Genomic DNA, 24,051 nt, shown 5'->3' with positions numbered 1-24,051 from the left:
TGATCAGTGTTCCTCACTTCACCTGTCAGCGGTTTGAATATTATGGCTGTATCGGTGTATAATCCAATTTCATGTTGAATTAGATGGTTATAAATTTGGCCTGTTCTGATAACTCAAAATTTAGGCCCGTCACTGGCTTGACGTGATTGGTTTAGACTGGACACAGTATTGTGGACTAATTAGGCAATAGTGTTATTGATTGCTTTTGACTCCTGTCTGATTGAGGGATGAGATTGGTTGCCTTGCTGGTTGCAGTGTTTTTTTATTATTCCAGTGATGGAAAAACATTAAACACAAGAGCCGGTTAACGAGAGCCGGTCCTGACCACCCAGGATGAATAATACATGTTAATACTAGGCATCATATCAGCGTCATCCTTAATTACAGTTTGTGTCCATTTAAACCATTTGGCTGACAAAAGTATTGGGACTCCAATCTATTGTTTCTTTCGATATCAAGGGTATTAAAATACGAGTTTGCTTGTTGTTGGAGGAACCGTCTCTACTGTCCAGGGAAAAAGGCTTTCTACTAGATTTTGGAGGCGCATTGCTATGAGGATTTGATTGCATTCAGCAACAAGAGTATTAGTGAGGTCAAAGTGTGGGATGATCACCATCCCACCTCACTTCCACTTATCCCAAAGGTTTTGGATGGAGCACCAACCATTATTCCAGAGAGCTCAGTGCCTGGCATTAGACATGGTTTATGTTGATCTGCTCCAGACAGTCATATTATGTTGGTCAGTACTTCTCTACAGGAACTAGACAAGCTGTGTGTCAGCTGTGAGTGCAGCTTCAGGTAGCTGATGGGGTGTCCACAAACATTTGGGCATATAGTGTAATAAAGTGGCAATCTTAGGGGTCTAAGCATGAATAATAGGGGGGAAGCCCCAATAATTGGCAGTGTGTTTTTAGATTGTCCTTTAATAATAAAAGATGTCTCCGAGATTTGTTCATGACATAATTATTTTATTGTGTGTGTGTGTGTGTACAGCTGAAAGAAACTCTGGACCCTGCCCTCGAACCTGTTCTCCTGAAGCAGACGTTCGTGTCGGGTGGAAGGACGCTGATCCGCTTGGGCGATTCCGACATCGACTACGACAAAAACTTCCGCTTCTACATGACCACCAAGATGGCCAACCCCCACTACCTTCCAGAGGTGTGTGTGTGTGTGTGTATGGCAGTTAAGTAGGAGAGTGTGTGCATTGCCCTGTCAAAGGAAAAGCAAAGTGCTTATACTTATATATTTAGCTTCAGCGCTCGGCATGATTTTCATCCTTGGCCTGAAAAGGTTTCTTTTAGGTTTACTGGAGCTTTTTCACCACCAACTATAAGCCTTAAGCCCCTGTCCACACAAAAACAGCATTTAAGGTGAATTTAAACCTTTTTTCTTGTACAGATTGGGTTTTAAGTCTGTGTGAAAGATTATGGGGGATTAAGGAGGCCTGCTGTATGATAGTTTGTTATTATTAGAAAACATGCATCAGCTTTGTGCTGGGTTTAGGTCTATTTTGGCCATTAGGCTTGCTCATTAAAGACTTTGGCATCAGCTTTGCGTGGTATTAGTACCTCCTGTTAGGAGTGTAAGAAAATATTGGTATATCGAAGTATTGCGATATTATGTTTTGTCATTTTTGTCATTCTCAGACACTGTATTTTTTTGTAATCAGTAGTTTACATGTAAAGATTGGTGACAGTGATTCATTTTGTGTGGTGTTAAAACCCAGATTACTGGAATGCAGTCTTCAGATTCCACTGTTATGACTAGATAAAAAGTCAACTTTTCTTTTACTCAGAGGATGTTTGTCAATCAATTAAATTTGTAAAAAAAAAAAAAATCTCAATAAATCACCAAGTCTACAGTATCGCAATATATTGCTATATATTAAATTGTAACCTCTGTATTGTGATACTAATCGTTTCGCCTGGTTCTTGCCAACACACTGCCCTACCTCCAGCTGGGCTGCCCTGATCTCGCAAGCTTTTTTTTTATATAATTTCATAAATTGTTTCCCCTTTTCAGTAAACCTAAAAGACCAGCTGTGCTCTCTCAGACTCCGGCTGCTGATGGCAAAGCAGTATGGCTTGGGATTCGAACTTTCCTGACCTTTTTGTCTTCTGTATTTAGCTCTATTTTGGCCATTACACTTGTTCCTTGAGGAATTTGAAATCACACTTTGTGAGGTATTGGCATAATGACACAAGCCTTTTAGAGTCTTTTTTGGGCTCATTGTTTTCAGAAAAACACCCCTGAAGATTGGGGGGGGGGGGCTATGAGTTAAAAAATATCCGGATAGATATGGACATATCCCAGATTAGTACACTGTGGTCAGCCATGCTACAGAATCCCTGAAGCAGCAAAAGTTAACTCCTTAAACCCTGTAGTTAGGCCTACACTTCTGTTCCTTACCTTCCTAACAGCATTACTCTCAAAATTAACATCAGCTTCATAGGCCCTAAAATAGAGCCCTGTGTGTTCTAAACTGTAACCAAAATTCTTTATATCATTTTCTGCATTAATAACAGGATTATTATTAAGAAGTTAAAGGATTTAATGGCCAGTGTATAAATTGTTAGAGGGTCTTGTATCTGCCTTTGGGCTGTTCTACAAGTGTATGGGAATAATACTGTATTGTACACTGAATCAGCGAACAGCTGTCTATGGGAATACCAGCATGATTTGCAGCTTTTAAGCCCATGCAAATGTTCGTCCCCCCGTGGTTTCTGTTTTGTTTTCATGAAATAACTGATGTATGGTATTAGCATATCTGTGTAAGCTTCATCCCTGTGAAAGGGCATCCAAACCATAGAGTGCTGCAGGTTGGGACTGGTTTTAAGGTCAGCTAGACGTGGTCCCATGACCCAAGCTGGTAATATATTGATTTTGGAGCTCCAGCCAAAAAACAGATGCCTAATATTGTGTAGCACAAAACAATCTCATGAATAATTTTACAGCTAATTTCACTAAGAGCTTCCTCTCTCAATGCTGTATTCCTTGCTGGCTTGTACCTGTCCTTATCTGCACAGTTGCATATAGCCTCATGCTAACATACAGCACTCCAGTATGTGGATGGACCCTTTACTGACTGGTGTTAAGGCCTTGTTCATTTTCAAAGACTAAACTTGGCTTCTTATGTGCCAGCTAATTACTGTTTTTTTCCATCCCACCTTAAATTAACTACCCTAGAAACCCAGGGTCAGAGCACAGGGTCAGGCAGGGACGGTGAAGAAGGCCTTACTCAAGGGCTTGACAGTGGAAGAATTGCTTGATTGAGTACCCAGGTATCGAACCTACAACCCTGTGGTGGCAGTGGCAGCTTAGAAGACCAAAGTATCAAATCCACAACCCTGTGAAACCCTACCCCACCCAACAGTGGCAGCTTGGCAGACCTGAGTATTAAACCCACAACCTTGTGGTTGCAGTGGCACCCCATGTGTCAAACCCAAAACCCTGTGATGGTAGTGGCAGCTTAGTGGACCTGATTATTGAATCCACAACCCTAAGGTGGCAGTGGCATACCTTAGTCAAACCCGCAACTCTGTGACAGGTCTCTCCAACAGTGGGAGCATAGTGGACCTGGGAATCGAACCCACAACCCTGTAGTGGCAGTGGAAGCTATCTCTTTGCATATCCCAGCTTAAAAAGCTGAGGTCAGAGAGCAAGGCCAGCTATGCTACAGTGTTACAGGGCTATGAATGCTATGGTACAGAGGACTTTGTTCAAGGGCCCAAAAGTGGCATGGTTGCTGAGTACCCAGGTATCAAACCTGCAACCCTGTGGTGGTTGTGGCAGCTTGGCGGACCCAGGTGTCTAACGCATAACCCAGTGGCAGCTTTTAAGAACTGTGTATCAAACCCACAACCCTGTGACGCCACCACAAGTAACTGCTGCGTCGTTTAAGGTGTCTGAAGACTCATTGCTTGCTGTGGTTAGCGCTTAGCAGTTAGTTATGATAGTCATTTTAGTTATGATGGGCTGATACTATCTGCACAGCCCTGTGAAATAAGCTTGAAATGTAGATGCTGTGTAATGAGATTTCTCTTTTCTTGTCAGGTTTGCATCAAAGTGACCATAATCAACTTCACTGTGACCAAGTCGGGACTGGAGGACCAGCTTCTCAGGTACGCCTCTGATACCTACTACTAACTAACCACGTCATAATGCTTTTAAACAGCGGTTTTCGGGCGAGTTTGATGTCTTAGGTCACAGAGAGGAATCCAGAGGCAAAGGATGTAGAGCACTTTGTAATGAGTGTCTTGCTCTTCATGTAATCTGCTTTAGAAACGTAGGGTAGAACTAATCCCTGTTAAGCTCTGGGATCAGCTAAAGTCTATGGCATAAGTGTTCGGTGACATCTTAAACCCCTAGCCTGTACCTCCACCCTGCTATTGTACAGTTTCATGCACTGCTTGTGTTGCTCATACTCAGTACTGGTCAGTTTCTGACCACAGAGCTGCTCTTATCTGAGTATTTGTGGGTGACAGACCAGTCTGAACCCAGCAGGGACACCCCAGCGAAATGACTGTGCCTGAGTCACACCAGTAACACACACAGGGCAGTGGCACTACAGCTACCCAAATAATAGCTGGTCAAGAACAGTCCAGTAGCCAGAAACTGACCAATGGTGAAAGATGTGGAGAAGGGAATGACAAAAGTGGCCAGTGAGTGGAAGTACAAGTTTGGCGTTTCTAATAAAGTGGCCAGTGAGTGGAAGTACGAGGTTGGGGTTTCTAATAGAGTCTTGTTGTCGTTGGTGTCGTTTACCATCTCTGCAGTGACGTGGTGCGTCTGGAGCGTCCAGATTTGGAGGAGCAGAGGAACCAGTTGATTGTACGCATCAATGCTGACCGTAACCAGCTGAAAGCCATCGAAGACCGCATCCTCAAACTGCTCTTCACCTCAGAAGGCAACATCCTTGACAACCAGGAGCTCGTTCAAACTCTGCAGGAGTCAAAAGTTAGTTTCAGGACAGAGGAGCAGCAGCACTTTGTTGTCCACTTTTCATCACAGAATGACCAGAAATGTCTCTCTTGCCTTTCTCTCTTGCTCTGTCTCTGGCAGTCTTGCCTGTATCAGTCTTATCTCTTTCTCTCATGTCCCTTTTTTAAGAATCTCATGTCTCTGTCAGTTTTTTAAGTCCTGTCTCGGTCAGTTTTATATGAATCTCGTGTCTCTGTCAGTTTTTTAAGTCTTGTCTCGGTCAGTTTTATATGAATCTCGTGTCTCTGTCAGTTTTTTAAGTCTTGTCTCGGTCAGTTTTATATGAATCTCGTGTCTCTGTCAGTTTTTTAAGTCTTGTCTCGGTCAGTTTTATATGAATCTCGTGTCTCTGTCAGTTTTATAAGTCTTGTCTCGGTCAGTTTTATATGAATCTCGTGTCTCTGTCAGTTTTTTAAGTCTTGTCTCGGTCAGTTTTATATGAATCTCGTGTCTCTGTCAGTTTTTTAAGTCTTGTCTCGGTCAGTTTTATATGAATCTCGTGTCTCTGTCAGTTTTTTAAGTCCTGTCTCGGTCAGTTTTATATGAATCTCGTGTCTCTGTCAGTTTTTTAAGTCTTGTCTCTGTCAGTATTCCTGGAATCTTGTCTCTCTGTCAGTATTTCGCATGTCTCATCTCTCATTACTTGTCGGCCAGTTGTTTCACTGTCAGAATTTTCAGTTCTCTAGGTCAAGCATATGTCTCTCTGGTTTCTGTCAGTATTTTGAGTCTTGTCTTTCTGTCAGTTATTTGATTCTTGTTTGTCTCTGTCAGTATTTTAAGACTTGTCTCTCTGGTCTCTGTCAGTATTTTGAGAGTCCTGTCTCTCTCGCCTGTCAGTGTCTTGAGAGTCTTACCTCTGTCAGTATGTGGAGTCTTGTCCATTTTGTCTCACAGCCAGAGACGGTGTGTATACATTTACTCTGTGTCCCCGTCTGTGCGTTTTCCCAGCCTGTCATACTAGGAGATGTGTCCAACTGTTGCCTGCAGCTTTACCTCAGATGTGTCCAGAAAACCCACTAAACAATTTAAACAGCCCTGCTCTCTGTGTGTGTGTGTGTGTGTGTGTGTGTGTTTGAAGGCGAGAACTGAGATTGCATCTCACTTTGTCACCCACCCACTGCCCTGACAGAGTGATGTGGGGATGAAGGAGGGGTAGTGCAGTGGGTGGAGAGGAGGCCAGATGGATAGATAGATGGATGGCTTGAGTGATGAATCTCTGTCCTCTGTCTAATAAAATTCTCCCCTTCTCTGCTCGTCCATTTAGCCTCACTGATCGTCCTTAAACCCAGAGTGCACTTTCATGCTGTGAATCTCCTTGGATTCCAGCACTACTAGATTCTACTGGATTCGGATCCAGTTACTGGAAACACGGAACTCATCGTCATGGTTTCATCAGTTAGAGATGATTTGCTTTGTGAGATGGTCAATACTCATATTATATCATTTTATGAATTGCACTGCTAGCACATCTACTCTGTCCTGGTCATATCACATATCAGCTTGAGCATTTGTTGCCCTTGTTTCTTGAGCAGGCTGTTCGCGTCTATTCATTCGCCTTGCCGGTGAACCCATCCGTCTTTGTTATTGACAAACTAGCAGTTTAATGAGCTTTCAGCATGGCAGAGCTAAGAGTAACACATTACTGAAATAGCCACGCTGATGTGTGTGTGTGTGTGTGTGTCTGGCAGGTAACGTCAGAGGCCATCAAATCTCGTCTGAAGGAGGCGGAGGCTACAGAGCTGATGATAAACACAGCCAGGGAAAAGTATCGGCCCGTGGCCACGCGTGGCTCCGTCATGTACTTCGTCATCGCCAGCCTGTCCGAGATTGACCCCATGTACCAGTTTTCCCTCAAGTATTTCAAACAGGTAGCACCCACTGCACATGCTGTAGATACTGTATAAGGCTTTGATATTTGCATCACCTGGACGTTCCTTCTGCTCGCTGCTTCTGCTCTTCTGATATTTTGACCAGGGTTGCCCAAACTTTTGCATATCACTGAATTCTTAAAGGAATAGAGTGCCAATAGAGATCCACTGATTGTCTACCCCTTACCTCAACTGTTGCAGATGGGTAAAGAGATTGAGGTTTACCTTAAAATACAGCAAAAATAAGTAATGGGGGCATGAGGTACCGCTGCACCACCTGGGGTATCATAGCGTTTCAAGACCTGCCAGTGAGACCAAATAAGTCTAAAAGCTTTTATAGAAGATAATATTTACACTATTATTATTATTTTTATCTTAGTCGAGGCATTTATTGTCTGGTTCATCCATGTGCAACTTTTTTGTGTGGCGGTGTGGAGTTATGAATCACTAATACTACTGGCAGTAGTACCAGATATTAGTAAATATTAGTAAGTAGTAAAGCATGTTCGTTTAGAAATGAGCAAATTTGTCAAATTTTAGATTTTTTTGAATTTTATCATCCAGGTAAATCTAGCAGTTTTAGGAACCTGGCCCATTTTATTATGTTGTATTAAACTGTGCTTCTACATTTCCTTTTGTTATCTGTATCGTGACTATCTGGTGTGTTAGCTTAGGATAGCATATCCGATGTCATCAGGTCATGTGATGTATGTATTTAGCACAATGCTAAACAGCTGTTAGGCTGTTACCTTCACACCAGACACGTCAGGAGCTAGTCTTTTCAGTGTGTTTATGAGGCAAATTTTTGTTCCTGACCGAACCCAATGCTAAAAAGCAATGTCAGGCACTGAAATGTCTATGTGTGTGTGTGTGTGTGTGTATTGTGGGGCAGTTGTTCAATGGCACTATCGAGGCGGCGGAGCAGCAGAGCGACCTGAACGTGCGGCTGCAGATTCTGCTGGAGAGCACTCTGCTCAGCTCCTACACTAACGTGTCCCGCGGCCTCTTCGAGCAGCACAAGACCATCTACAGCTTCATGCTGTGTGTGGAGATCATGATGCAGAGAGGGGAAATCACTCCGCAAGAGTGGCTCTACTTCCTCAGAGGAGCTGGAGGCATGGACAAGGTTTGCGTCGGCACTAGTGTCATGAATATGCATGTTAAGATGCAGCGATAGGGAAGATTTTCCAGTTTATTAATCCAGTGAGCTTTTTTTGTTGCCCTTGTTTTTTCAAAAACTTCAAAACTTTGAGCCGTGACTTTTTGTATGAAATATGCAAGAAATATGCAAAGTATAGCTATCAAAGAAATGCCAATAGAATAGGACAGATTTTAGCAGATCAACATGACCCCAATGCCAGGGGTGGGCTAGAGGGGTATAAAGCCCCCCAGCATTGAGCTGTGGAGCAGTGGAAGATGGATGGTGCTCCATCCAGTACTGTTGAGATGAGTTGAGGAGTTGGGGATGAGATGGGGGTGATGATCATCCAACATCCTTACATCACTTTTAGTACCCTTGATTTTGGGTGTCCAAATACTTTTTGCTAATAAGACCCTATCACATCTAGAAATACAGTGAGTCCAAGAAGTATTTGATCCCTTGCTGATTTTCTTTGTTTGCCCACTAATAAAGACACTATCCTTCTGCACTTTTAATGGTAGATATATTCTAACATGGAGAGACAGAATATCAAGACAAAAATCCAGAATATAATTTTAAAGAATATATTTTAATTAATTTGTATTTCAATGAGGAAAATAAGTATTTGATCCCTCTTGCCAAACACACTCAATACTTAGTGGCAAAGCCTTTGTTTGCAAGCACAGCGGTGAGACGTTTGTTGTAGTTAACCACAAGTTTAGCACACACACCAGGGGGAATTTTGGCCCACTCTTCTTTGCAGATCCTCTCTAAATCATGAAGGTTGGTGGGCTGTCGCTTGGCAACTCTGACCTTCAGCTCCCTCCATAGATTTTCGATCGGATTGAGGTCTGGCGACTGGCTGGGCCACTCCATGACCTTAATGTGATTTTTCTTGAGCCAATCCTTTGTTGCCTTTGCTGTATGTTTAGGGTCGTTATCATGTTGGAAGACCCAACCACGGCCCATTTTCAGATCCCTGGCAGAGGGGAGGAGGTTGTCCCTCAGGATTGTGCGGTACATGGCTCCATCCATCTTCCCAGTGATGCGGTGAAGTAGCCCTGTACCCTTGGCAGAGAAACACCCCCAAAACATTATGCTTCCACCTCCATGCTTGACGGTGGGCACAGTGTTCTTGGGGTCATAGGCAGCATTTTTCTTCCTCCACACATGGCGGGTGGAGTTGAGGCCAAAAAGTTCAATTTTGGTCTCGTCTGACCACAAAACCTTCTCCCAATAACTTGGTTCATCTTTCAAATGATCATTGGCATACTTGAGGCGCGCCTCCACATGTGCTCTCTTCAGCAGGGGTACCTTTCGGGCACTGCAGGATGTGAATCCATTGTTGCGCAAAGTGTTGCCAATTGTTTCCTTGCAAACTGTGGTCCCAGCTGCCTTCAGGTCATTTGCTAACTCCTGCCGAGTGGTTGCAGGACGATTTCTGACTGTTCTCAGCATCATTGCCACCCCACGAGGCGAAATCTTCTTTGGAGCACCGGGCCGAGGTCTGTTGATTGTCATGTTATACTCTTTAAACTTTCTGATAATTGCACCAATAGTTGTTACTTTCACATCCAACACCTTACTAATCTTTTTGTAGCCCATTCCAGCTTTGTGAAGGTCAACAATTCTGACTCTGAGGTCCTGTGACAGCTCTTTGGTTTTACCCATGTTGGAGACTTGAAATCTGTGTGATCTGTCTGATTCTGTGGACAGGTGTTTTTCACACAAGTGATTAGTGAGAACAGGTGGCTTCAGGTCAGGTAACAAGTTGATTGGGAGTGTCTAACTGGTCTGTAAAAGCCAGAACTGCTAATGAATACTAAGGGATCAAATACTTATTTCACTCCATGAAATACAAATCAATTAATATATATTCCTTAGATTTATTTTCTGGATTTTCTTTTTAATATTCTGTCTCTCCATGTAAGAATACATCTACCATTAAAAGTATAGAATGATCATGTCTTTATTAGTGGGCCAACGAAGAAAATCAGCAAGGGATCAAATACTTCTTGGACTCACTGTAGATGACATTATTAATAATTAAAATATTCCTAAAACAATCCTTTTCCATTCTTTACCTTTTCCACAAGCTCAGAGGCCAAATCCAATAAACCCAGCATACACACTCCTACACACCCAAGTCATGAATAAGATGTAATTGAGTTAATTGCTAAATGAACGCGTGGAGCAGATTGCTATTTTAGCTCCGTCCCCGCTGGGCTTGTGCTCTCTGCTCGCTCGCTCGCGTGTGTGTGTGCATGTGTGTGACACAGTGTGTTCCCACTGGTTCACTTACTAAAGCACACTGTGATACAGTCATCATCCATCCCTCCTCGAGCTTTGTTTCGGAGAAACGATGAAACCAGCCATCTGTCACTTCCTCTCCCCCCGACTGCCACCGTGGAGATTTCCCCCTTCGGCGTCCTTCCCTACTTAACCAATCAGAGCTGAGATAACTGTACTGGAATGTTCAAAGAAAGCCATGTTTCATGATGATTGAATATTTAGTTTTTGTCTGAAACTGGTGTAGAACATGCTGGTTTCTGTGGACGGTTGGAAACAGCGCTATCAGAGCTAAGTCTTTAACTTACAGTGCAAGTGGCAATCATCATGGGGCCAAGCAGCATGCACCATTATTAAGCCAGCAGAGCCCAGATTGGAGCCTGTGTTTTTAGACTCGACTTGAATTTGCATAGTTGTTGAATTCAGTGAAGTAAATATCTGAATAATTCCCCATCAATTCGCCTGTATTTTAGTGTCAGAATGCACCAAAGGTTTTGTGTTTAACCACGCAAATTATTGGTCCAAATTTTGGAGATACAGCGGTGTGTTAATATAAGCTTCCCGGACAAACATTAGGCACCTTGCCTAGTGTTGAAGGCGGTATTAGTTCCAGGCTCCTGCAGATGGCGCTGCACGAGGATGCTGGGGCTATAAATACCTGCACGGTGTGACGGGACTCAGACATTGAGAAGAGTTAGTACAGTGTGTGGGTGCTTTGCTCAGTTTTCACTTGTTACAACAAATTTTAATTTAAAAAAAGTTTATAAAATAGTGTTATTATTATTATATAATATATATGTTTTTTTTATAATAAAGTTATAATTAAAAAAAAATATTATTAATAAGTAATAAAAAAAATTGTACCTGTTATAAATATTCTAAAAATATTCTAAAATATTCTATTCTATCGTTAATTTTACAAGTAAACATACATATTTGATTAGAAACCACTAATTAGCCATAAAAGACATTGGAAAATGGAAAGTTTTATTAATCAAATGAGTTTTATTAATCAATTCTAATGATAATATCACATTGTTACATTAGCCCACAGCCTCTCAGTCACCCTCGATCTCTCTATCTCTCTCTGACTCTGTCTCTCTTTAGGAGATGTCAGAGAAGCCGAATGCTCCATGGCTGTCTGACTTTGTCTGGGAGACGTGTTGCGATCTGGAGACCAGGCTGCCCTGCTTCAGAGGCATCAAGAAGGAGATCATATCCACACCCATCACCGTACAACTGGGTATGCCATCCCTTTACCACTGATGCGCTCATGTAGCTTTCATTACTGTTCAGTTCATCACTGCTGTGTCTGCAAAACCTAGGAGACCTGTTGGTCCGAGGTCACACATTGTAAAAGCACAACTATGAAACTTTAAAACATAATCTCTGTCTCTCCCTTTCTGCAGGGCGCTTGGAGGTGACCGTCAATCCGGAGCAGTGGGAGGGCTATGTGAAGGACCTCCCTCCATACTCAGAGGACACCCCCCCTGCACAGCAGGCAGTGGTCAGAGGTCACTGGAACGAGCGCCTTGGAGCATTTCAGAAACTCATCCTCATCAAGAGCTTCAGTGAGGAGAAGGTATTGAGGGAGATACACGGCCGAAGCTTTATTGAAAGAAATGTGAAGTCCACAGTCTAGAAATTACAGCATAGGTGGCAGTCTTTAGGGTGCAAGCACTTCACACCCACTGTCACCCAAATGGTGGGAAATGTATTAAGACTATTTAAGTTTACTTAACAACTTAAAGCAGGTGTCCCAATACTTTTGTCCATATGGTGTACTTCTGTTGAACTGTTCTGTCATTGATTCTTCCGAAATCAAGGGCATTTGAGCAGCATACTTTAGCTGTTCCAGTAACCCAGTGTGGCACCATATGGTGGACATAATCAGGTCTATGTGGAGTTTTCTGTTGTCCAGTTTTTCTGTTGGAGCTACAGAGGTGGATCAGCTTTCTGTACATACGCCCAGTCTGTGCTGCATGCATACAAGGTGCCGGGTCTAATGTCTTTTATTATTAAGCAGCAGCTATTTTAGTGTGTGGAGTTGTGTGTATCCATGCAGAATGCAGATATTGCAGTGCATTATTAGGGACATACTTGGGCGTGTGTGTGTGTGTGTGTGTACCTTATGGAGTGAGTTCATAAGTTCATAAGATTTATACTGGAATTGGTGTTGGAAAACAGGTGAACTTACAGCAGAGATCAGAACTAACATCTTTTATAGAAGGAATGTTCAATATAAAGTGTAATAAATAAATATATTTATTTTAGTAAATAAATACATCAATAAAAAAATAATCTTTTAATGTGCTTTACTATTTTTTAATGTAACTACTTAAAAGTGAAGTGAAGAACATGTCCTAATGCAAAAAAATAAACAAAAAATAAATTGACAAAATATATATTTAGCTTGCAGAAAAATAATCAAACAATTCACAAAAAATCTATGAAATATATTCTGCAAAATAATGATAAAGAAATATAAAAATATCTGCATAAAATCCACAGAAATCCACAAAATAATCTATAAAATTAATGTGCGAATAAATTGCATAAAATCCACAAGAATCTATACAATAGTCTATATAAAATCCAGAAATCCGCTTATTTGAACATTGCATTGTTGATTGGTTGGTTGAATTGACCCTTGTTCTTCTTGTCTTTGTGTTCCCAGGTCGTGTTTGCAGTGACCGAGTTTGTGATAGTGAGTCTGGGGAAGCAGTTCGTTGAGAATCCCCCGGTGGATCTGGCAACCCTGTACGCAGACATGTCGCCTTCCACTCCACTGGTTTTCATCCTCAGCACTGGCTCTGACCCCATGGGGGCTTTCCAGAGGTTCGCCAAGGAGAGGGGATACCTGGACAGGCAAGAACACACATATACACCCCACCCCTTTTCCCACCTCCGCCCAGAACTCTGGGAGCTAATGGACTGTATGAGAAATATAGAAACCATCCTTTCTCTCCTCAGCCATTCACATGTTACTACATGCATAAAACATAAAGGCCATACAGTGCTGTAATGTGGAGCCGTACATGCACTAGCACACAGCGGCCCAGGCTCGGGTACACACCTCAGCTCAGTATCCACAGGCTCCTGTATGTGCAAACCACACTAGTCTGTATGTAATAGAGTTAGAATAGTAAGTTCAGCACAGACAGTTCTGAAGCTTATCTGCTGCAGACTTGGCTGTTCAGTCAGTTTCTGTCGCTTCTGCCTTTTCTCTGGAGTCACAGCCGGAGTGTGTTTGCATTTCCCCAGTGTGTGTAGGACGGGGTGTGTACAGAGAGGAGTCTATCTCTGTGAGTTAGAGTAGAAGTGTGGGTAGTGGTGTGTAATGTTTTTTTCTTGTGTGTGTGTGTGTGTGTGTGTGTAAAGAGTGGAGTCTATCTCTCTGGGCCAGGGTCAGGGTCCTATAGCAGAGAAGATGATAGCGGAGGCTGTGAAGAACGGAAACTGGATCTTCCTGCAGAACTGTCACCTGGCCGTCTCCTGGATGCTCTCCATGGAGGAAATCATCAAGTCCTTTACTGAGCCAGGTGTGTGTGTGTGTGAGTGTGTGTGTGAGAGATACATACACTGCCGTCCCAAAGTTTGGAATCTCCTTCCAAAAGTTTAGAATAGCTTTTTTTTTCAATAATATAAAACTAGTCTGGATCCAGTTGAATATATGATATGATTCACACTATTTCAGAATTCACACACTAAAAATTACCACAAGAACAAAATTTAAATGAAGGTAAAATTAGTTCTAATGAAATGAATATCCAGAATGATTTTAGATATTAATGCAATACTTAATAATACAAGTTCTTAATGAAGTAAAAACCAGAATGAACTTGTAATGAAGTAAAGAATTAAGTTCTAGTAAAGTAAAAACCCAAAAGTTCAAATGTAATTAAAGTAGTTTCAATGAAGCTAAGAATGAAGTTCTAATGATCTTCATTAGAACCTCTTAACTTCAAGTTTAGAATTAAGATTGAATGAAGTTCTAATGATGTTAAGAATGAGATTCTAATAAGGTTACAAATGCAATTCTATAGGAATCAGCCAGCAGAATGAAGATCTAATGATTTTAAGAAATACATTCTAAGGTAGATAATGTCAAGGTTAAAGCTCTAATGAAGTTAAGAATTCTATTACAAATGAATCTAGTTTTAAATGAAATGAAAATTTAGAATGATGTTCTAATAACATTAGTGTGAATAAGGTTCTGAACAAATGAAAGAATAGAATTCTAGAGGAATTCACAAACAGAATAAAGTTAAGAAATAAGTTCTAGGAACACAATTATCAAGAATGATGTTCTATGGCAATTAATGTTCAGATTAAAGTTTTAATGAAGTTACAGATGTAGTTTTAAGGTAATTAATGTCCAAATGACAGTTTAATAAAACTTTAATAAAGTTATGAGGTTCTAATGAAATTAATCAAGTCTAGAAAAGTTTGAATTAAATGATCTAATAACATTAGAAATGAAGTTCCAATAAAATTACATTCCAGAATGAAGTTCTAATAATGTTAGAAATTAAGTTCTAAAAAGAATTCAAATGCATAATAAAGTTAAGGTTAAAATGCAATTCTAAAGTAATTATTTCTAATAAAAAATGCATTCTTGGCTAATTAATCCCTGCATTAAAGTTCTAGTGAAGTTATGAATGAAGTTCCAATTACATGAATGAAGTGTAGAATAAAGTATGAAATTAAATGAAAATTCATAATGAAGTTCTAATGAAGTGCAAATTTGAAGCGAAGTTCTAATGAAGTTAAAAATGAAGTTCTAATGAAATGAGTATCCAGATTTAGTTCTAATCAAGTTAAGAATAAAGTTGTGACGAAATGAATTTCAAAGGAAAAATGTGTGACTAGTAAGTGAATCCTGTGTGGCTTCTGCAGATACTGTTATCCATGAGAACTTCAGACTGTTCCTCAGCTCAATGCCCACCAATGTGTTCCCTGTCACTGTACTCCAAAACTCTGTCAAGGTAAGACCTCACACACACACACACACACACACACACACACACACACACACACACACACACACACCTGCACAACAATATAAGCCACAATGTAAGGAACACATGCAAGGCGTCTAGCTGATGCTTTGATGTTCTGCTGAACAGTTCTCAGGTAGCCCTGCTCCTTCATTACTCCATCCACCAGCCCTAGAGCATGATGCTACCTCCATCATGTTTAACAGTTGGTACAGTGTTCTTGAGGTAGAATGCCTCACCTTTACTCCTCCAAACGTACCTCTGGTTGTTGTGGCCAATCAGCTCAACCTTTGCCCATCTGTCCATAAAACTGTCCCTCAGAGGGCTTTTCTTGGTTTGGGGGGCCAACTGCAAACTTTGGAGACCAGAGCCTGACCGTAGACCGTTACCTGTGCTTTGGTGGATCCTGGGTCGTTCCTGAGGGGGGCAGATTGCGAGTGAGAGTGAGAGAGAGTAAGGGTGAGAGAGCATTTATCCACCCTTGTTACCCATAATAGCGCTCTCGCGGATGTGACGTATAACACGTTGATATTTCTGACACAAACATGTACAAACCCACTCGGAGCCCATGCCCACCTGGAACCCACCTAGCCCACGTTCTCCCCATGTGAGCCCCAAGCCCCACATGAGCATGATAATGAACATGATGCAGTCATTGGATAGCTCTTCAAATTCCAAAGAATGAAGTTGCTACAAAAGGTTCTTTAAGTGATGCCATAGAAGAACCACTTTTGGGTCCCTGAAGAACCCTGGAGAGAAAGGAGAACATTAAGCTCTCAGATCTGAAAGCATCCACAAGTTTTTCTGTCCATCCTTCAACTGGGAGAAGACCACTCTAATGCTGTGGTTCTGGAATATGGAGATGATCAAGAAGCTCTTGCTGAGAAAAGACTCCAGACCTCAACATTATTGAATGTGTTTGGGATGACTTTATTGGTGAGAAGCGTTTGTTACAGATTTTACTGTCATCCTTGTGTTGCAGTCACTGTTAAATGGCTTCACTGATATCCAGTCTCTACATAACCTAGTATTCACGTTCTCACAGTCATGCAAGTCATCCTCTCTAATCAGTGTATGGTTATACGTTGCTAGGTGACGAATGAGCCACCCAAAGGTCTTCGTGCCAACGTGCGAAGAGCCTTTACTGAGATCAGCAGCACCTTCTTTGAGGAGCACATTCTGGGCAGGAAGTGGAGAAAGATCATCTTCGGAGTGTGCTTCTTCCACGCCATCATACAGGTAAGAGCTCAGGCTAGGGTGGAGGAGTGACGTTTGTGGGTAGCTGTATTTATTGTACATACCATATGTTAGGGATCACTGTTCTTTAATAGGGTCATATATATGGGTTGCAGGTGCATGTGTAAAGTGCTGCTGTTATGATGTGTGAATAGTGGGAAAAAAAAGATTTTAGATGTTAGAAATGAAAATAAGAATCCAGAAAGTCCTGATTTAATTACAATCTAGAATTAAGTTTTGATCAATTAAATATTAAAAATGACATTTTGATAAAATGAATATTAATAATGAAGTTCTGACAAAATTAGAACCTAGAAAGGCGTTCTCATGAAGTTAGAACCTAGAAAGACGTTCTGATGAAATTAGAACCTAGAAAGGCGTTCTCATGAAGTTAGAACCTAGAAAGACGTTCTGATGAAATTAGAACCTAGAATGGCGTTCTGATGAAATTAGAACCTAGAATGGCGTTCTGATGAAATTAGAACCTAGAATGGCGTTCTCATGAAAATAAAACCTAGAAAGGCGTTGTCATGAAGTTAGAACCTAGAAAGACGTTTAAAGGCAGATTAAAGTGAGGTTCATATTCAAAAAGAGTTCTGATAGAATTTGAATCAAGAATCATTTCTAATGACATTACTATCTAGAAATGTTCTGATAACATTAGAACCTAGAATAAATGTTATATTTATGTAAATTATAAATGATCAAATATATAAATGAAAGCGCTTTTTTTGCAAAAAGCTGGATTGATGCTCGATATTGTGCAGAACGACCTAAAAACACTTTATAAGAACAGTTATTAATTAATTGTTAGTTGTTGTCCTGATTAAGCAATAAAACAACAGCACCCTGCCTGTGTTCTCAGCACAAGGATAATACTTTATTTGTCAAGCAAGCATCACACTGAACATTTTCTCTCTTTCTCATATACCGCTTTATAATAAAGAATTGATAGGTTTTAGGAATTGATGGGATATTATATCATATGTGCATTGGGAATAGTAAGAACAGAGATCAAGGGTACCTGGATATGATATGTAATTAGCTATTTGCATATGTAAATATATTGTTAACGTATTTATCTAGCTTTTCGACTGAGATTGAGACTGGTGACGGTCTAAGTCCAGTGTTTGTTAGTTTGTTTGTTTGAAACTGAAGAAGAGCACATCAGATATCAGACTTCTCTCAGCTGATTGACGGGGTCTGGGGTCAGTGATCAATTATGTACATTAGAATTTAGCCAAGCACTTCCTTGAACACGGGTGGTCCTCTTGTGGTCCTTTTTCCACTGCTGAGTGACGTAGATGGTCCTCAGAAGTGTGCGGCCTACAGCTTGCACTTGTAAACCTATAGAGTGCACCTCTAGGGTGGGTGTTTCTGATAAAATGGCCATTGCGTGTATCTATGAGGTAGGTGTTTCTATGGAAGCATAGTTTATTGAAGGGTCCCTCTTCAGCCCAGCCTGTTTGAAGGATGAAGCCTTTTACTAATTCATTAACATTAACCATGCATTTATTCATTCATTTCTTTTCTGACTGACAGAATGGTGTTTCTCTCTCTCTCTTTCTCTCTTTGTGTGTGTGTGTGTGTGTGTGTGTGTGTGTGTGTGTGTGAATGTAGGAGAGGAAGAAGTTCGGACCCCTGGGCTGGAACATCCGTTATGAGTTCAATGACAGTGACAGGGAGTGTGCTCTGCTCAACCTGAACCTGTACTGCCAGTCTGGCCACATCCCCTGGGACGCTCTCATCTACATTACCGGTGTGTCTTATGTGTGTGTGTGTGTGTGTGTGTGTCTAGATTGAATGTGTGTGTGTGTGTGTTTGTGTGTGTGCACGTTTTCTTAAATGGCCTTGTCTAAACGCTTGTTTAGGTGAGAATTATTCATGGCATTATTCATTGATCCGCACTGTCACTTGCGCCCCTCATCCGTGACCAGACGAAGAGTGTGTGAGAGTCTGTGTGAGAGTCTGTGTGAGAGTCTGTGTGTGTGTGTGTGTGTGTGTGTGTGTGTGTGTGTGTGTGTGTGTGTGTGTGTGCAGTACATGTTGGCACATAGAGCACAACTCTGTAAAGCTCTTTAAAAGACAGATGGATGGATGGAGGTATTAAGTAGTCTAGGAAGGAGGCTGTGAGGCTCTGTATTGGAGGGACCGCCCATTCCACACGGAGAGGAGAGCAAACCAGTGAAAGCAGGATTGTGTTCCAATAGTTTTGCTCCTCCCCTATCTGGTAGCCATTTGGATGCACCTGCTAGTCACCTTTTCCAGTATTTACAGAGGCCATGAGCTACAGACCAGGCAAAAACCCTAGAAAGCAGACAAAGGAAGAATGTTTGACGTAAGTATTGGGACGCAGCCCAGGGAAGAGAGTCTCGCCACCACATTCAGAAGATTAAACTTCCATTAACTCTGTTTAAACTGCTTGTGGAGCACCACCCATATCAATGAAAACTTTCCCCAGCTGCTGGAACACAGCCGATCCATCACTTCGCTAGTAGTCGTGCCAACACCATGGAGGCTGTGCTTGCTCAAGCAAGTCATGAGACTGGAATTGGATTGGATTGGATTTTTTTATTTGTGTTAGAATGCAATTATATTGTGCTGGTTGTGTAAAGGACATTGTCACGACATCCAAGCTATTTAAATAAATTATAGTCATACAGAAACCTCCAAAATGTCAATTTTACAAATACAGAGTGTGTTAATGCTTTACAAACCTACAGCACTTTACAGTTACTTTAGTTTACAGTTACTTACAGTTTACTTTACAGTTATTACATGAAATGATTGTGAAGATGCCGTCTGCTGCCAGAAGTAGTTTTGTCTGTGATCGTTTTGTGACGTTTCTTTTGCCTAAAGCATGTATAAAAACACATTCACGGTGAAGAGATGCATGCAAAATAGTCCCAAAATCCCCAAAGAAAACCTTTTCATGTTTATTTTAGATGAATCACTCTTTTTCCATCATCAGCATCACATAGAAAACTCTAAAGACACCCGTAGGTTCACCTCGTTACCCCTGGTTCCATTTACCACCACTGTAAAGAAATATTACTTGGTACGTTTCTCTAGAACGGAGCATTTCACACCAAGCCCACTCGGAATGGCATTGTTTACATTTCGATAGGTAAACTATACAGACGTTTAGGAAACGTGGTGGAGTTCTCCTTTAAGGGCTGAGAATATGCAGTGGTGATTTCTGAGTTCCGGCAGGTTCAGTTAGGATGTGAGGATCTGATAAAAGCATTGAACTTTGCTTCAGTGACATTGATGGCTCATTAATTCCTGGAAAGGTGTCAGTCACTGATGCAACGGACTGAAATGTGTGTGTGTGTGTGTGTGTGTGTGTGTGTGTAGGGGAAATTACTTATGGTGGGAGAGTTACGGATGCATGGGATCAACGCTGCTTGCGCACCATCCTCAAAAGCTTCTTCTCCCCAGAAACTCTGGAGGAGGGATACAAGTACTCTGCATCAGGTATGTAAACAGACACAAACACACACACACACACACACACGCACACACACACAGACATACACGCACACACACACAGACACACACGCACAGAGTGGATCCCACTCCCAGGCAGTTGCTTGGCTGTAGCTACATAGCCACTATGTTAAAACTGTTTTTGCTAAGTGGTTGCTACGGTATTCTAAGTGGTTGCTTGGGTCTGGCTTTGCAGTTACCGTGGCATTACTGGTGATTGTTTGAGTAGTGCTAAGCAGTTTTTATGGTATTTGCTGGGATTGCGAAGATGTTGCTAAGTGGGTGCAATGGGTGCTAGTTGGTGGCCATGGTATCCCAGGTGGTTGCTATAGTGATGCTAAATGTTTGATAAAGTATCCCAGGGCTTTGCTATGGTGTTGCTAAGTGCTTGTTAGATGGGTGCTGTAGTGATGCATAGGGATAGCTGTGGCTAGACAGTTTCCATCGTATCCCAGGTAGTTGCGAAGGTGTCTCAGGTAGTTGCTTAGGTGTTGCCAAATGCTGGCTGTGGTACCAGTATCTGGTATCTGTAGTATTCCTGGTTTTTGCTGTGGTGTCCCAGGTGGTTGCTAGGTGGGTGTTGTAGTGTTGCATGGGGGTCACTTTGGTGTAGCAGTTTCCATCATATCCCAAGTGGTTGCTGTGGTACTCCATGTGATTGGCTGGGTGTTACTAGTGTTTGTACCCTGTTCCCTCCTTCCGGAATAAAAAAACAGAAGGGGGGGGGGGGGGGGAGTGTAATATAAACCGGATAACAGCACCGCTGTGCTCTGCTTTGGGAATTCTGCAGTATTTTTGAATTGCAGGAGAGGACTGTACCTGAAGTGATCTGGAAGCCTGACTGAAGGCTGTGCTAAGTGTGACTGAGCCACGCTCGGCTGATCTTTTTAATTTTCCCTCTCATTTTCTCTAGAATTGAGGGGGCAGTGCGTAGCTTACATCCACGTCCTTCTCCTCTTAATGAGATTTCCCATAGAATCTCATTACTGTCTTTCACTGTGGATGACTGCTACCTCTCTTTTTTATTAAGTGTACTGTAAACATGTAATCCGGTTATACATACAGAATCCTGCACCATCATTTCTCTGAGTGAGACTGTCTGAAATACACACAGACACACACACACACACACACTGATCTGTTGTACCCTAGCATATACATACAGCCATAATAGAGCAGCACAGTATGGATTTTTGTAATTCTATTACTGCGCATTGCAATTGCAATATGCCTTCTAATACGTGATGCACTGCACGTCCAAATGTTTGTGGACACCCCCTTCAGCTGCTTTAAGTTGCACCAATTTCACAGAAGATTGTAATGGCAGCAGTCCATGACCTCACACTCATAGCTCGTAGTGAAACACACTGCGGTTGCTTAGAGGCTCGAATGCATGCTGGGTGTATTCTGCAGCACATGCATGTGTGACCCATGCTCGCCCCTTGTGTGCAGGGATCTACTTTGCCCCCGAGTCTGACCGCCTGAAGGAGTACAACAGCTACATTGAGAATCTGCCCATTATCGATGACCCAGAAGTCTTTGGCATGCATGAGAACGCCAACCTGGCTTTCCAGGTAAATCTCTCCACCTGCCCCCATTCCAACACCACCCATCACCCATTACTGCTGCACACATTGAGCACACAACCCCTGCACAGCCTTCAGACACAGGTAACAGCCTCACCAACACAGAAAGACTCACTTAGCTTTGTTTACTACAGCGGCAAGAGACCCTGACTGTGATCAACACCATCCTGGAGGTGCAGCCGCGCTCCTCTGCAGGTGGAGGGGGAAAGAGTAATGATGAGGTGGTCCATGAGCTCGCAGACTCCATCCTGGCTAAGATCCCTGGTAAGAGCCTGTGTCAATTACAGCATCTTCCCTAAACTACATCAGCTACACTAAATATCCTCCCAAAGCAACATCAGCTACAGCATCCTGCCTAAACTACATCAGCTACACTAAATATCCTCCCAAAGCAACATCAGCTACAGCATCCTGCCTAAACTACATCAGCTACAGCATCCTACCTAAACCACATCAGCTACACTAAATATCCTCCCAAAGCAACATCAGCTACACTCAATATTCTCCCAAAGCAACATCAACTACAGCATCCTACCTAAACTACATCAGCTACAGCATCCTACATAAACTACATCAGCTACACTAAATATCCTCCCAAAGCAACATCAGCTACAGCATCCTACCTAAACTACATCAGCTACAGCATCCTACCTAAACTACATCAGCTATACTTAATATCTTCCCAAAACTACATCAGCTACAGCATCTTCCCTAAACTACATCAGCTACAGCATCTTCCCTAAACTACATCAGCTATACTAAATATCCTCCCAAAACTAACATCAGCTACACTCAATATTCTCCTAAAACTACATCAGCTACTCTCAATATTCTCCTAAAACTACATCAGCTACACTCAATATCCTCCCAAAACTACATCACTTACATTCAATATCCTCCCAAAACTACATCAGCTATAGCACCCTACCTAAACTACATCAGCTACAAAGAATCAACCATGAACCACATACAATATACTATTCTTCCTAACGTACATGCACTACACCACCCTAGACATCTACTACACCATCTTCCCCAAACTACATCAGCTACAGCATCCTTCTAAAACTACATCAGCTACACTCAATATCCTCCCAAAACTACATCAGCTATAGCACCCTACCTAAACTACATCAGCTATAGCATCCTCCCAAAACTACATCAGCTACAGCATCCTTCTAAAACTACATCAGCTATACTCAATATCCTCCTGAACCCACATCAGCTACACACCCTGAGCCATATACAATAAATCATCCTTCCTAAAGTACATAGACGACACCACCCTACACATCATCTACACCACCTGTCCCAAACAACACCAAATACACCACCCAATACTACATAAACTGCAAATATTTTCCTAAGCTGCATCAACTACGCCATCTTCCCTACACTACATCAACTACACTACCCTACACCACGTCAACTACACCATCTTCCCTGACCTGCACTCCACCTGAAAGTGCGTGTATTGCCTCACAGAGTTGTGTGGCATTACATGTGGAGGCCTGTGACACTGAGCAGCGGTTATGAGTGATATGAAGGGGAAAAGGCTGGAGATATAAAAATGTCCTGGGAGGCGGAGAGCGGAAAAGACATAAAAATAGGTTTATGGAGAAGAATGGAAAACACATAAACCTGTGTTTAACAGAGAGGGCGCTATCCTCCTGTAACCCCATACTGTCATTAGCTGCACTGCGTCCTTCCTCCATAACTCTCTGTCCCATCAGCTCTCTACACAGGTGACCTTACATAAGTCACCTGACTGAGTCAGCAGCTGTAGCAGCTCCAGCATCTAGTGACAGTTTACTACTAGCATAAGACCGCTGTGGCGTGACCTCTGCGGAGATGGGGAGGTGCATAGTCGGCATTTCACCAGTTTACCAACATGCTTTGTGTGTGTGTGTGTGTGTGTGTGTGTGTGTATATATGACTGTAGAGAAGATTGACATGGATGGTGCCGCCGAGAGTCTGTTTGTCCAAGATGCTAACGGCCGGGTGAACTCTCTGACCACAGTGCTGGGACAAGAGGTGGACCGCTTCAACATCCTGCTGGGGGTTCTGAGGGTAAGTATGTTAGGGAAGGTCCACTGCCTAAGGTCAGCGGTCCAGTTAACACTGGTTGACCCATAAGCACAGTTTATAACAGTTCTACAGTGTTTCCACTGTGTCCATATATAGACTGTGTAGAGGAAGGAGCGGCCAGTTGCAGCATTACAAAGACGCTAAGGTAATGTGCACTGTATGTCCAAAAGTATTTGGACACCCCTTCTACTGAATGCATTCAGCTACTTTAAGTTGCACTTATTGCTGATGCAGATGTGCAAATGCACACATGGATAGCCCAGTGCCTTGTAGAGGGGTATAAAGCTCCCCCCAGCATTGAGCTCAGGGTGGTTATGGGTCAGGCTCCACAAACAACATCGTTCCTGAACCTCACTATGGTAAATAAAACATTA

At 42.2% G+C, this 24,051-nt stretch overlaps 1 protein-coding gene across 1 annotated transcript in view; it reads left to right on the top strand.

The window, feature by feature from the left end:
* Positions 1-24,051, top strand: part of dnah6 (dynein, axonemal, heavy chain 6) — a 91,579-nt gene that overhangs the window by 63,025 nt on the left and 4,503 nt on the right. Inside the window, exons 58-73 of the mRNA XM_072669699.1 lie at positions 994-1,158; positions 4,054-4,121; positions 4,776-4,956; positions 6,669-6,848; positions 7,741-7,974; positions 11,386-11,521; positions 11,688-11,860; positions 12,956-13,146; positions 13,660-13,820; positions 15,178-15,266; positions 16,371-16,517; positions 18,135-18,273; positions 19,872-19,991; positions 21,456-21,577; positions 21,724-21,853; positions 23,532-23,659. Of these exons, the coding sequence (XP_072525800.1) occupies positions 994-1,158; positions 4,054-4,121; positions 4,776-4,956; positions 6,669-6,848; positions 7,741-7,974; positions 11,386-11,521; positions 11,688-11,860; positions 12,956-13,146; positions 13,660-13,820; positions 15,178-15,266; positions 16,371-16,517; positions 18,135-18,273; positions 19,872-19,991; positions 21,456-21,577; positions 21,724-21,853; positions 23,532-23,659 (2,364 nt within the window). The remainder of the gene's footprint in view (positions 1-993; positions 1,159-4,053; positions 4,122-4,775; positions 4,957-6,668; positions 6,849-7,740; positions 7,975-11,385; positions 11,522-11,687; positions 11,861-12,955; positions 13,147-13,659; positions 13,821-15,177; positions 15,267-16,370; positions 16,518-18,134; positions 18,274-19,871; positions 19,992-21,455; positions 21,578-21,723; positions 21,854-23,531; positions 23,660-24,051) is intronic.

Source organism: Salminus brasiliensis, chromosome 24 (genome assembly GCF_030463535.1).
Source record: "Salminus brasiliensis chromosome 24, fSalBra1.hap2, whole genome shotgun sequence".
NCBI lineage: Eukaryota > Metazoa > Chordata > Actinopteri > Characiformes > Bryconidae > Salminus > Salminus brasiliensis.
This window is presented reverse-complemented; position numbering and strand designations above follow the sequence as displayed.